Genomic DNA, 16,217 nt, shown 5'->3' with positions numbered 1-16,217 from the left:
ATTGCATTGCAGAAGCTAACAAATGCACCTATTCTGAAAAAAATCACATGCTTAATTAATTTTTTATCCCGACAACAGCATACAAATTTATATGATTTTCATTATCGCTATCGTTTTGATGTGAAAAAATTTAATACTAATACACAAAAAGCATTTAATTTAAATAATGTCTTAAAATCATTAATTTTTCAATCATTTGATGAATAGAAAAAATTAAATTCATGAATTATTAAGATTGTCTCTAGGTGCCATATGGCACACTGTATAGGGGTATATCACTACATATATTTTGTAGGCTTATTTATAGCTATATATTTTTCTCATACGCAAAGGCCGATTTGTACGTTTGGGTGAGGAAAACGTGGATTTCAGGACGATGATATCTCCAATATCGACCCGACCTACTGACTGTGATTTATTTTATAATTCGAAAACTGAATAAAAAAAATTAAATTATTTAATAAATTTTTTCTGATAATATCCTGGTCAGAATCTGTTCAGGAAACCTTATTCAGGATACGTCAAGGTTTCCTGTTCCTTTCCTGAACAGGAAAACTGAATAAAAAAAATTAAATTATTTGATAAATTTTTTCTGATAATATCCTGGTCAGAATCTGTTCAGGAAACCTTATTCAGGATACGTCAAGGTTTCCTGTTCCTTTCCTGAACAGGAAAACTGAATAAAAAAAATTAATTTATTTGATAAATTTTTCCTGATAATATCCTGGTCAGAATCTGTTCAGGAAACCTTATTCAGGATACGTCAAGATTTCCTGTTCCTTTCCTGAACAGGATTGGATAAGGTTACCTGACTTAAGGAAATCGTAAGGTGTCCTGACCAGGTTCGGGTCAGGAATGAGTCAGGTTCCCTGAATAAGGAATCCTGATCCTTTTCTGATCAGGGTTTGAGGTCAAATAGGGCATCCTGAAAATTTTTCCACTCGGGTTGAGCTCAAGAATTGATGTATAGATTACCATATAATTTCTTTGGTATAATTTCTACGTACACTGTTAAACATATCAATAGCTCCAACCTTAATAAACTTTTTTTGAGATGGAGTCGGTATCTGAAACTGTTATTTGTTATACAGAATTTTTCGATAATGTTGAAAGTAAAAAAGTCATTATCCACTTTATTCAAGGTGAACTATAGAAAAAAATGAATTCAAACTATGAAAGAAAAAAAGTAATCCCTTTGTACGCCGATGACTAAAGTAAATGGTCCTCTCTCAGGATGTTCAGGTAAAATGTGCGGAATTTATATCAATATGTCGTTACTACCTCTTGCATTTCTCGGTAAAGTGAATAATATTATCATATAGTGCAAATTTTTCAGTCTTATACGATCGGAAAATTTCCGGAAACAGAATGGTGTTTCGTAAAATTATTAACGATTTAATTGATTTAGCTGAAAACGGAATTGACATTGAAATTAAGCTTAGAACTGAGGAAGTATTCTTCATTATAAGTCTATTAAAATGTGATAACTTAAATTTAAATAAGGTTTTAGATTTTATCACATGCTACATAAGTAGTCATTTTCATAAGACAAAGCTTTATTGGATGGAGATCTTGAGAAAACGCATTCCATACACGGAGAGAATTTTTTATTTTTTTTTACGAAAAAAACATAGCAAATTTTACAATGGCCCATAGCTGAGCTGCGCCATCTTTCGGTTTCATGATATTTTCATATGGGCCATAGCAAAATATCGTGTGGGCGTGGCTATTTTTTTTTTTGTGTACCATAGTAATTTTTGTTATGGTCAAACGCAAAATTTATTCCATTTATTGAAAATATTATAAAAATTTTTTTTTTTATTGTCAATATCTATATATAATTTATTTATTTGTTTTTTTTTTATTTCTTTTTATTTTATTTTATTTTTTCAATTTATTAACCTAAACCAGGATTTGAACCCCAAACCTTCCGAACAGAATTCCTACGTGTTATCCGCTGCGCCACAACAACATTTACAAAAGCTAACATTTGTTTGTTTTTCATTAAACATAAGCAAAGACACGCCTGCGCGGTCGGCTAAAAAGTGGGGGTGGTTGACATTTCTGAGTCTGTCATTGCTTTTGCTATGGCCCATTGTAATTTTAACCATGTTGCTTTGTATTTATCAGTGACACCTATAGGATTTCTAAGAGAATTAAATTTTTACTATGGCACATTGTAAATTTTCAGAGGATCATTTTAATTTTGTCCACAGCAACAACGTAAAATTTTATGAATAACAAAGCAAAAAAAAATATATATATATTTTGCTATGGTACAATGTAATTTTTAGGCTGGATTATTTTAACTTTTAAATTTGGCCTTCGTAAAAATTTCTTTATGCATTGTAATTTTTAATCTGAACATAGCAAAAAAAAAACATTATATAAATTGCTATGGTACATTTTAATTTTTCAAGACAAAAATTGTTTTTTTTTGTTAACATAATAGTAAATATTTGAATAGTCAGAAGATAGACCCTCAATGATATGGCGCCATAGCAAAATTTGCTGAAAATTTTTCTCCGTGTAAGAATCGCTAAAAGCAGTATCTGGATTGAGCTATACCCTATGTCTTTTAAGGCAGTATGTCAAAATATTGAAAAAAAATTCCCTCTCACAGATTTTGATCAAAGAAGGCTTATTTTTTAAGTGAAATAAAGATCGATTTTATCAAATTTTTTTTGTAATTTTCTACCACGATTTGACCAAGATAATTAAGGTCAAAGTTGACAACAATTTAACACTTTAACACACAAGCATAGGAAGCATCGGCACGTTTTCACTTCTATTGAAAAAACGCTCTCACAGAAAACCTTTATTTTACTACAGCTTATACTTCTTTTAATAACAAAAATAATTGAAAAAAAATCATCGATTTCTACCACGAATTTTAAAAGTTATTAATTATTTAAGACGAAAATTTAGGGTCAAAAACAGTCAAAAAGTACCAGGCGAAGCATTGAAAATCTGCTGAAGTAGTATTCGTGTGTGTAAATACGAGGTGCCCTCACTCATACTTCTAAAGACGCGTCAGTAAAGTATAGAAATTTTAGACATTAGAGGGCACTTCTTATTTTTTTAAGCTATGGTTACAAGGGTGCCTCTTTGAACCCAAAGAATTATCCTACCTTGGGATTTACATATTGCCTTAATGTTACCACAAACATGATGCATGATTTATTACATGATTGGTGTGAGAATACTGTGAAACATGAATTAGGCATAATTTATGTACACAAAGTTAAATCATGGGCTGCTGCCGAAATCGTTCCTAAGCCGGATTAAGGCCAAAATAAAATCAGACTTCGTTCGTGGGGGCGGTACTATTGAAGCCAAGTTCGCTCCTATCGCAAATTCCCCTATTTTAGTTTTGAGAACCCCTTCCCTCAACATTTTTCTTCACATTTTCTCCAGGCTTATGACTATCTACAATAATGTAGATATTGATTGTTTGGCTATAATTAAGGCTACGTAAAAAATCAAGCTAAGGAAAAACTGAGCTGGTAAAATTATGTGAATATTGTGTGTTTGTTATACCCAGGAAAAAATCGTCAGATTAAATTAGATCTAATTTGATCTGATCAGATCTGGGTACAGATCAAACTTGATCTGGTTTAAGATCAAATCTTATATCTGACCATATCTGACTAGATCAAACTTGATCTGGACCCAGATCAAATCTTATCTGACCAGATTAAACTTGATCTGTACCCAGATCAAATCTTATTTGACCAGACCATTCACTGTTTTATTTTGTGAACTTTCACGATGAGTTCATGATGAACGAAATTTTTTTTGCACGGGCAGTAAAAAATCATGACCATTGTGACTTGGGGTGTTTGAAATGAACTCTATAATGTTCATCTTCATCAGCCTCGTAATAAACATGAGTTGATTTTGGTAAGCCCCAGAATTTCATATTGACTTTGACATTAGAAGTAATATTAAATACGTACATATTTTTTATGTCGGTATGTTTGAGTGCTTCATATTCTATTCTATCAATTTTGTTGTGTGACAAATGAAGAAAATTACATCTAAGACCTTTAAAAGGAGCTCTTGGAATCATTTTTATGTGATTGTATGCCAAGTTTACGTATTTAAGATTATTCATTGATATAAATGCACCAGCTTGAATGGTACTTAACTGTGTATGTGTTATCGTGAATTTTTCAAGTTGCGGAATGCAAGTCATTGAATTTGCTTGTAGCTCTTTAAGTGGACCGTTTATATAGCGAATGTCAGTCAACGAATGTGGTATTTTAGATGAAAATACATTTTGACAAATGCCCACAGAACGATTTCCTACAATGTCAATAGTTTTCAAATTTGAAAGAGGTGCCAATACTTGACTCAAGTATTGGAAAGTTTCGATTACTTCAATTTTCAGAAATTTAAGAGATGATAAACCATTAAGTAAATGAGCTTGAAGTAAAATTGGTCCAACATCTAATTCCAAATTCTCTAATTCTGTCAAGCCTACGAATGATTCTGGGTAGATCATGAATACACCGTCTGTTTTATGAAAAATTAACGTTTTCAAAAATGTTCGAACATCTAAATCTTTAAATGCATTTCTACCAATTGATGATATTTGTCCAGATAACTCGAGTTTTTCACTATGCGTGGCAATAAGTGCCCATATTTCATAATAAGAACTTGTAAAATCGTAAAGTTTTGAATACATTACAATGGTATTTACCGATGTTAAAGTGTTGAATTTTTTACAAATTTTAAATGGTTCAGCATTGAAACAATCTGTTTGAATTTTAGATATATCGACATTCCACGCTGCAGTAGTGTTAATAGTGAGATTGTTTTTATATACATACAGTAATTTGAGATCAACGTTTGCGAATGCAGAATTTTCTATAGATATTATTTTATTATTTGATATATCCAAATGTTGACATTTCAGCCCATAGAATGTATACTTATTGATAACTATCAATTCATTGTAGCTCAAATCAAGAGTAGATAATGTCTAATTCTCGAAAGCTTTGTTCTCGATAAAGTTGATTTTATTCTGACTAAGTATGAGTGAATTTAAATTAATTAATATCTCAAACACATTTCGAACAATACGAGTTATTTGATTTGATGATAAGTCCAACGATTGAATATTTTCAAGTCCGTTGAATGAATTCGATAATAGTGTTTTGATTTTGCCATTGGTTTGGCCAAAATGTTCGAGTTTTTTCAAGCAAGATAATGCCATTGATCGTAAATCTGTTAATGTGCTTTTTTCGTATTGAAGATTTCTTAATCCGGAATTGACAGAACTACATATCCCATTACAAATATCAATTGTATTATAATTCACTAGCAACAGATTTTCCAAGCTGACAAGATTTGAGAATGATTCACATAAGTATTTATGAGGATTAATCAATGGGATCTCGAGAGATGTCAATGATTCCAGATGATGAAAAACAGGTGTTGTTAAATTGAACGGTTTGGTTTTGACTTTCAGGACTTTAAGATTTGGCAATCCTGCAAAAGAAGACTTGCTTATGCTAAATTCTTCATCTGTAGAATTGATTATTAAAGTTGAAATCGATAAATTATTAAATGCGTTGTCTTTGATCGATGGTATTCGGTTATCGTTTATTTCAAGTGTTGCAGGTTGCCAATATCCAATAAGATTCGTGACTGAATTAAGAGTTTTGTTCTGTGTTTTGCAAAGTTCAAAATAACCATATTCACTCAAATAACATGAGTGTGATTTTTTTAAACGAGTGGATTTATCTGACATCATCAAATCACGGCTATTATTATAGCTCTTCAAAATATCGAAATTCGTAAAGTCGATATAGACCATTGTTGTTGTATAATTGATTCCCCATTTTAAATTATTGAGCCTGAATATTTGATTGTTTAAAAGGAAAATTGTATTAACACGGGAGTCATTAAATGCTCTATCAACAATAACAAAGATTCCACTTTGTGTGAGATCAATTACTTTGCATCGAAGTTTTTGAAAAATTCCTTCCTCTATGATTTCTAATGAATTGTAGCTTAAGTTAAGTAACTTCAAATTATTGTTTATAACTGTAAATGCACCTTCATCGATTTTATCAATTGAATTATTGCTTAAATCGATATTTTCTAAACTTTGAACATTGAACACGTTCGAAGGTATGTGAGTAAATTTATCGTTTGATACTATTGAGACTGTTTCTAATTTTTCCAAGCTATTTAATGCACCAGGTTCAAGAAACGCCAAATCACTATTGGTGATTGTAAGATTACGAAGATTTTTTAAACATTCTAATGATTTTTGAGTTAATGTACTGAAAGAACCACCTGTATATTGAAGTTGAGATACGTTAACAGAAATATTTTTTTTCGTTGAATTACAAATATCTGTATTATGATGATTTAAAATTTCCAATTTATTCAAATTCAAATGTTGATATAGTACTTTATTAAGATGTCGTGCTGTTTCATTGGCCAATTGTATTTTGAGATATGTCAAATTATTTAGTCCATAAAAACTATACGGATCCAGCAGAACTGTGGCTGTATTAATCTCAAGTCTTTCAATATCTTGTAAATGTGAAAAGAAACTTGGTTCAATATACAGTTGTTTATCAGCCAAATCAAGTTGCAGCGTTTTAATCGACGAAAATGATATATTTTTAAATGCGTCGTTTATGAAAGCATTAGCTTTTTTATTTGTTATGTGGAGTTTACTTGGATATTTTTTAATGATTGAATCTGTATCATTAAAATTCGTCCAATTATTTGACTTACAAAAAATATCACTTGCCGTACCAGGTTTTGTATGACACCGAGTAGTTTTCGACAATACAATCGATAAATGAATCATTATTAATTTGATTATCATTCCAATATTATACATTGTACTCTCAGTTTTTTCAAACTTGATATGTGAGTGTACTCGAACTAACTCGATTATATATATATACAAAATTTTTTTCGTGCCATAAATATTATATAAACAATATAAATGTTTTTTTTTTTATGCGTAGATGGTTAAATATGGTAGTAATATTCTCATACTTGACATGAGGCACTATCGTGCCTCTTGATTATGTACATAAAAAAGCAGAATATCAGTGAATAAATATTTGGACGTCAATAAAAAAAAAAAATGTTAAATTTTTTGTTACCATGTCAAAAACACTGATATTTAAGCAAGCAATAAATTAATTTTATAATGCGATCAGTTGTTTTCGCATGCTCGACATTATTTATTTTATCGCATCATCTTTTGATGTCACTATTTGTTTTAGTTTATTTTATGATTTAGGGATATACCGTCTAACTTATTTTACTATATACCTATATAGTATGTGTTTACATATACGTATATATTAGACTGTGTCGATAAAAAAAAAATTTTTTTTTTTTTCAAAGTTACCCCCTATATCGCTTCTTTGGGAGCTCAAAAGTACCCAAAAAAAATTTGAGCTCGAAAAAAAATTTTTTGGAACTTGCTAACCGCATATTTAGTTTTCCCATTTGAATAACATAGGAAAATAACAGCATGTTCAATCAAATCTTATTTACTTGTCAAATTTTATAGCTACGAGGTTGTAAGTATATTTTTCTGAAAGATTATGAAAAAATACATAAAATTAAGTTGAGATTAAGTGAAAATTCACAAAAAAAAAAAAATTATACAATGAAATTCATAAAAATCAAGCTTTTTTTACTTTTGTTTTCTCATTGAGATGAATAACTCACTCATTTTTCAACTTAAAATTATCAAATATGGCTTATTTTATAGGTTTTTAAGAGATCTTTTTGTTTGTCACTAGCTATAAATACGATTTTTATACTGTAATAATTTTTAAGTTTATAATTAAAAAAAAAATCTGTAGAATTGATGAAAAAAAACGAAATCCATCTGAATAGTGAATGATTAATTCAAATTACATCCAGGGGGGCATTCCTTTAATAAAAAATTTTTTTTCGTTCTGCAATTTCGCCCTGTAATACCGACTAAAATTTTATAGGAAAGAGAGCTCTTTCTTGTAGTGGCAGTACTGGCACATACCATTATTCTTTTTTCGGTTTTAATTATTGGAAGAATAACCTGAATGACAGTTCAATGTTTATATCAAACTGAAATAAATAGAATATTGACTTGTTGTACTTGCTTCTTATTGTCGCATAGGTCGTATTAAACATTAGTAAAGTCTAGAATGTTACATAGAGAATTTTATCACTTTTGTCTTTGTTTCTGTTTCTAGCTATTTGTCGGTATTACAGGGCGAAATTGCAGAACGAAAAAAAATTTTTTATTAAGGCTGAATGTCAAAATATTGAAAAAAAATTCCCTCTCACAAATTTTGATCAAAGTAGACTTATTTTTTAAGTGAAATAAAGATCTATTTTATCAAATTTTTTTTGTAATTTTCTACCACGATTTAAGCGAGATAATTGGGGTCAAAGTTGACGCTTTTTACACACGCATAGGAAGCATCAGCACGTTTTCACTTCTATTGAAAAAACGCTCTCACAAAAAACCTTTGTTTTACTACAGCTAATACTTCTTCAAATTACGAAAATAATAAAAAAAAAATCATCGATTTCTACCACGGATTTTGAAAGTTATTAATTATTTAAGAATATTAAAAACAGTCAAAAAGTACCGGGTGAAGCATTGAAAATCTGCTGAAGTAGATTAGTGTGTGTAAATACACTCATACTTTTAAAGACGCGGCAGTAAAGTATAAAAATTTTAAACATTAGGGGGCGCTTATTATTTTTTTTAACTATGGTTATAAGGGTGCCCTTTTGCACCCAAAGAGTCGTCCTACTTTGGGATTTACATTCAGCCTTAAAGGAATGCCCCCCTGGATGTAATTTGAATTAATCATTCACTATTCAGATGGATTTCGTTTTTTTTCATCAATTCTACAGATTTTTTTTTTAATTATAAACTTAAAAATTATTACAGTATAAAAATCGTATTTATAGCTAGTGACAAACAAAAAGATCTCTTAAAAACCTATAAAATAAGCCATATTTGATAATTTTAAGTTGAAAAATGAGTGAGTTATTCATCTCAATGAGAAAACAAAAGTAAAAAAAGCTTGATTTTTATGAATTTCATTGTATAATTTTTTTTTTTTTGTGAATTTTCACTTAATCTCAACTTAATTTTATGTATTTTTTCATAATCTTTCAGAAAAATATACTTACAACCTCGTAGCTATAAAATTTGACAAGTAAATAAGATTTGATTGAACATGCTGTTATTTTCCTATGTTATTCAAATGGGAAAACTAAATATGCGGTTAGCAAGTTCCAAAAAATTTTTTTTCGAGCTCAAATTTTTTTTGGGTACTTTTGAGCTCCCAAAGAAGCGATATAGGGGGTAACTTTGAAAAAAAAAAAAAATTTTTTTTTATCGACACAGTCTAGTATATATACATTAGATTGCATAGGTATCAGTCAAAAAATACGAGTTACTATAACTGACACGAGCAGGAATTAATTTCTTAAATAAATATTCAGACTCCAATAAAAAGGAGAAGTGAAATCCATTATGTTCTTCAGCAAATAAGTATAACATATTTCTTTTTTAATGAGATTAGTTTTTTGTCCACGTATTTATTCGTGTTTTTCATATCGAGTTTATTATAAATAAAAAATGTTCAGTTGTTGAACTTTGGTTTGATAAATACTCTTACTACCCTTGATGTAAATTAAAAGCAAATTTTTTGATAAATCTATTGATTGATGCATATTGATTATCAACGATGATGTGACTGGCAACAGTCTCTTCTTGTGGTATGAAATATGTAACTTTTGTCTTGGTATCAAAAAAATCAGTTTTGTCTTAATCTCACTTTGGTCTCAGTATTATTTTAGTCCAATTGTCTTGATCTTATATTTATGAAAATTATATATGAGCAGAAACGCCAATTCGAGACGTCGGTTTGGATGACCCATCCTCAGAACTTCTTGAAATTTTGTAGTGATGCGATAGACGAGAGAACTCGAGACGAGGCGAGAGAGAGGTGACGAGAGACGATAAAATTCGAGACGAGAGACGAATTTTCTCTCGTCGCGAGAGACGAGACGAGACGAGACACCGATGTCGATATGCGAGAGAAAAGTCGAGAGATGAATAATTTAGTTCTTGTTTTTATTTTTTTAAATTTATAGGTATATATTTTCAATTTACTTATAATACATTTCTGACCCGTTTTATATTACTTGTTGTTAAAAAGATTTTTTTTGGTTCAGGGATTATACTTTAGACACTTTCATAATTTTGTTTAATCTATTATAACAAATTTTTGATTTTTTTTCATCAATGTTGATTATGATATTATTTATATTGCTTCTTGTTTTTTTGTAGTATACAGTAGATAACACATATTACGGAGGTGGGATAGACGCGAAGCGTCCCACCATAGTTTTGTTTTCACTATATGTTTTATGAATACCGCTCATAGCTTCCATAATAATTAAGCTAGATTATTCGTATTAGGCTTAAATTAAAGATCTCGATGAGCTCTAGAGCCTCTGATAAAATTGAAATTTTTCGGGTAATTATTGAGTTTACAAATGACGAAAGAAAAATGTAACAAAATCTTCGAAGCGAAATATTATGAAAACTAAGAAAAAATCATGGATGCAAAAATTTCACAGATAACAGTAAATAATGAAATAAAGATAATTAAAAAAAGTTTATATTTTTTAAAATCGAATTCATTTGTTTATTCAAGAAAAACTGAAACGACATTTTTTTGGAACAGACATAACTTTTTTAAAAATTAACTAAGAGGTTTTATTTTAGTTTTAATGGATTCCTCGTCAAAAAATCTACAACCAGAGCTATACTCAAACTTTTTTCAACAATTAGTTTTTTTATAATTAGCGATTGTTTATAAAAAATATCAGAGTGAGTAGTTTATAAAATAAAAAGAACCACAAAGAAATCATTCAATGAGCTAATTTGGCTGGACAGCTTGTAGAAAATTTTCTAACAAATTTTTTGACTATAATATGAGATTTTTTTAGTTAATTATTTAAACAATCATTATTTTTTTTTTTCATCATTTTTTTTGCCGTACGCATGCGCACTTGTGACTGTAGAGCATAATACCCACTCATTTTTACCATTAGATTTTTTTTTTAAGATGGCAGATGGTAGCACTCAACAATTCTAGGAATCAATTTGGTTTATTTATTATTTTGTATTTATCCTGTTTTTTGAAGGTTTAAGGTTAAAGTTTTATAAATAAATTTAATATAACGAATAATTGTAATATAATAAATTATTATATTATACAATTCATTATTAAATAATAAATAAAAATTATAATTTCGGAGTTAACGCGTCCTCCCACCGGAGTTTTGAAAATTTTCAATTTTCAAAGAGAATGCAGCCGTTACTAAATTTTTTTTATTCTCCATTTTATATTTGTTTTTCGCAGAAAATTACCGGAATAAACAAATAATATCTAAGCATAAATAATTTGTGTTAAAAAATTTTAAAAAAATTTATAAAAAAATCGAAGTAATGAATCTATTATTTATACTGTAAATAAAACTACTAAGAATAAATTTTTGACCGAGAGAAGACGAGACGAGACGAGAGATAGCTGACGAGAGACGAGAATATTCGAGACGAGAGACAAATTTTCTCTCGTCGCGAGAGACGAGACGAGACGAGAGACGATCTTTCAAAGTCTCGTCTCGCGGCATCACTAAAATTTCGACAGATTTTAGTCCTCGATAAAATACACTTACGTATTTTTTTTTTATTTTTTCATCTATTATTTTGGCAGTTATTGCATGGGGCATTTTATCAAAATTGAAATTTATTGAAGTAAAACTTCTTTACGGAGGGTAGCGACAAAATTCGAGGTCACGCTGCAGAGTGTTACACACTCGGTCACACACTCGGACACAAACGGATAAAGAGGGGAGAATTACATAAAGAGAAGGGAAGCCGCAAGCATACAAAATGTACTACATATAGAGTATAAACTCGGAGCGTCAGCTGCTATGTGTGTATATGCGTGTGCGACTTTTTTTTTTATTTAAATATTATTAAGGCGGTATGTAAATTCCAAAGTAGGACGACTCTTTGGGTGCAACGGGGCACTCTGATAACCATAATTTAAAAAAATAATAAGCGCTCCCTACACTGAGAAAAAAAATTGCTGTTATTGAAAAAAAATTTTCTTCATATTAGCAACTTTTTTGTCTTAAGTTGAAAAAAAAAATAATTAATTTGAGAAAAAATCTCTTGTTTTGAGAAAATATTTTTTTTCAATTTGAGACAAATTATTTTTTTTTTTTTAAAATATAGAATTAATTCAAGAAAACTTGTGATAAACTTAAGGATATTTTGTCTTTTGATTTGAGGAAAAATTTGCAAAAAAAAAATGACATATACCTCAATTTGAAAGACAAGTCATTCGATTTAAGGCAACAAGCGTTCAAGTTGAGAGAAAATTTGCTAAAATTGAATGACATAACCCTCAATTCAAAACAATATTGATTTTTTTTATGTAAAATATTTATTAATTAAAATAACTTGAGAATTAAATTAAAGCAACAAACGATCAATTTGAGAAAAATTTGCTAAAATGAAATGACATAACCCTCAATTTGAAAGAAGAGTCATTCAATTTAAAGCAACGAGCGATCAAGTTGAGAGAAAATTTGCTAAAATAAAATAATATATGCCTCAATTCAAAACAGTATTGATTTTTTTTATGTAAAATATTTGCTAATTGAAATCAGTTGACAATTAAATCAAAGCAACAAACAATCAATTTGAGAAAAAGTTTGCTAAAATAAAATGACATATACCTTAATTTGAAAGACGAGTCATTCAATTTGAAGCAGCGAGCGATCAAGTTGAGAGAAAATTTGCTAAAATAAAATCAAAATTTGCTCTATTTATATCATTATTCACTAAACTGTAGCAATTTTTTTTCTCAGTGTAATGTCTAAAATTTTTATACTTTACTGCCGCGTCTTTAGAAGTATGAGTGTAGGCGGCTCGTATTTACACACACCAATCTACTTCAGCAGATTTTCAATGCTTCGTTTTAATATTTTAATATTTCTCATTTGAAATTAAATTCATTAAATTACTTTAACTTAATTTGTATAGCCTTCTGCTATGCAATAAATTAATTAGATTGGTTTTAACTACATTTTAATTCAATAACATCATTAATTAATTAAAAATTGGTTTCAATTCATATCGAGAATATAATTATAAGAAATAAATAAACAATTAATGAGCTAATAATTCGATAGTTGTCACTTAAATAAGTTTAACGTCTGTACTTCGCGCGTGCATTGTTCTACATCGAACACCGTTGTCCATCACCAATCAACTACACATCTTTAAATATCTATTGTAATCAAAGCGAAGCCAAGGTCCACGTCGTTCATTACCAGTAATTTTAATTCAGCAATTACTGTAAGTACAATTTTTAATTTTATCTTTGTGTTTTCTATCAGTGTAATTTTAAGTAGATTCTCGGCGATTATCAAGTGTAATGATTACGTAAATGTAGAGTCAGTGTTTCATTAATTCTTAACAACTAGATTGCTTCTCAATCTAGTTGATTATTCATCGGGTCGCGTAATATTTAATTAACGGGTCGCTTCTTCAATATTTCTAATCACTGACTCCGTAATTCACTTGATTTTTCTCTCTCTATATTATCGACGCGTGGGGCCTTTGTTTTAATTAAGTTTCGAGCGTTTTATATTTTTATATATTTTTTTTGTTGAATTAAGTGTGTTTTTTTTTATGTAATTTTTAATTCAAATCATGGTGTTTTTTATAAATAAAATTAATGTTTTATCCGAATATTAAATTTCGTGTGTCGTCTCAATTATTTCATGGTTAAATTATATTTGTGTTTGTGTTATATTTTTCGTGTCCATTTCAGGTGTCATTTATCCTTCCTAAATTACGCGTCTATCTGTCTAAACCCTCCTATTGTTTTCTTAAGTGAGCAGGGAAAATTAGGTTCAATTAATTATATATCAGCCAGGATTATTTTGTTGGGCAAAATACATATGTTTAATAAATAATCCGGCTACGATATTTCAGTCGTAAGTGCCAAAAACGTCAATTTTAAAGGAAAAAGGACATAAGTGCAAATTTATAAATTGTTGGGTTTTTCATCTAATTTTAAGGCTGAAAAAAAGGGAAAAAGGGCGTAACAACCTTTAATAAAGGATAAAAAGCGTATGTCCAAGGATTTACGCATTTTTTCCGTTATCAAAATAATCTTTGATAAAAGATGAAGGGCGTATTTCCAATTTTATTTGAAATTTATTTAATGGCAGGATTTTTTAAATTATTGATTGTTTACTGATATAGTTATGAATAATTTATTATCAATAAAAAAAACATAAAAATAATTACAAATCTTCATCTTTTATTAAAAATGATAGAGATGCACACGAGACGAGACCGGTCTCGGCACTTTCTCGTCTCGTCTCGTAAACTCGAGCCGAGACCGAGATGAGACTGACAATTTTTCAGCCGAGACGATACCGAGACGAGACTGTTGTTTTGGTCATTTTTCGAGACCAAGACGAGACTTGATCAAATCTCGTCTCATCTCGTCTCGTGTGCATCTCTAAAAAATGATTTTGATAATGGAAAAAAAGACGTAAGTCCCTGAACATACGCCCTTTATCCTTTATCAAAGGTTGTTACGCCCTTCTTTCTTTCTTTCTTTAAGCCTTAAAATTAGATGAAAAACCCGAAAATTTATAAAATCGCACTTATGCCCTTTTTCTTTTAATATAGAAAAGAATATTCCCTAAAATGGCACTTTCGCCCTTCTTCCATTAATGCGACGGTAATGCGAAAGAAAATTTCATCAGACTTTTTTTTTTAAATCATTATTATTGTTTGAAAAAAAAAATTTTTTTGACGCGTATAGCGGGTTATTGCATGTAGACCCTCAATTTTCGAACATCGGTTTTTAAAATTACAATACGGTATACTCAAATAATTTAGAATACAATGTTTACAAATTAAATTTAGAATATTTTATTCTTACAACTGCTTTATTCTTTTAAACAGTGTAGGACGATTTTTTTGGTTCACAACGTGAACACATATCGTGACAACATATCGAACTGTGATCCGACGAAATGCTTGACACGAAATGCACACGCAAACTTTCATATACGTGTTATAATCATGTTTATCTGTTGTATTATAAATATTTTTTTTTTTTTCAAAAGGTTTTGTCTAAAAAAAATGATATTAAAGTTTATGGTGAACATGTAAAAGTAATATAGGTTAGAGATAAAAAAGAAAAAGGACCTTCTGTCGGTCCCTGCGGACAGTGTAGAGCACCCATAGTATATAAGATGCCATTATGATGGCAGGTACACATAGACCAGCGACAGTTGAAGCACCCCTTAGTAAAACGTGGTGTAGTGCCAATAACGTGATCACTAGAACTGTCAGTCCACCAGCATACCGTCCTGTTTGCTGCCTTTTTTCCTACAAAAACAAATACGTAAAAGAAAATACAATATATAAACAGAAAAAAATGTTCTATTTACATTGCTAAATACTTGATCAATTTCCTGTCAAGATAATAACAATTACAGGGTGAAACGAAATAGGAAGCCTTCGATAAGATAATGAAAATAAATACGTAGTTTGCTCATCTCATGGGTTGAAATACACTTGACAACGTTAGTAGAATATTTTATTTTATATTATTTTTTCATACACGAGGAGAAATTGCAAATTGTTATGAATCGTTCATTTCTTCAAGCAAGAAGAGCTCTCACGTGTTAACTCTTCCATGTAGTACTTGGTAATTATTAATGAAACAGAAACTAATATTTAAAATGGAAATTAGACTGTTCAATAACTACACTTCACAACCACTTGGATATAAGTTATATCAAAAGTGATGGTTCTTCATCCAAGATCTATGTTTCCTATATTGAAAATAATAAGCACCCTATATTATTTTGGGATCACATTAACTATCGAGGTACAACTAGATGGTTGATTATAATATTTTCGATAGATATTAGAATCTATCCATACACGCAGTTCATTATCTAAATAACATTGAGTAGTACATATACTAATAAACACATACAGCGTACCAATGTATATACCAGTATATTGTTAAAGTACATAAATATGTTCTTTAAATTAAATTAAATAGTTAAATGAATTAAAATCATATTTAACGAAAATTAAAATT

General features: G+C 29.5%; 1 protein-coding gene across 1 annotated transcript; it reads right to left on the bottom strand.

Annotated features, from left to right (window-relative positions):
* Window positions 1-3,817: 3,817 nt before the first annotated feature.
* On the bottom strand, window positions 3,818-4,690 carry LOC122856328 (leucine-rich repeat protein soc-2 homolog). The gene has a single exon (XM_044158016.1). It carries the CDS (start codon window positions 4,688-4,690, stop codon window positions 3,818-3,820), a length of 873 nt encoding a protein of 290 aa, XP_044013951.1.
* Window positions 4,691-16,217: the final 11,527 nt, after the last annotated feature.

Source organism: Aphidius gifuensis, linkage group LG5 (assembly GCF_014905175.1).
Source record: "Aphidius gifuensis isolate YNYX2018 linkage group LG5, ASM1490517v1, whole genome shotgun sequence".
Classification (NCBI taxonomy): Eukaryota; Metazoa; Arthropoda; class Insecta; order Hymenoptera; family Braconidae; genus Aphidius; species Aphidius gifuensis.
This window is presented reverse-complemented; position numbering and strand designations above follow the sequence as displayed.

Excerpts from the sequence above, each read along its gene's own strand:
- LOC122856328 (XM_044158016.1), bottom strand. The coding sequence starts at position 4,690 with ATGTATTCAAAACTTTACGATTTTACAAGTTCTTATTATGAAATATGG.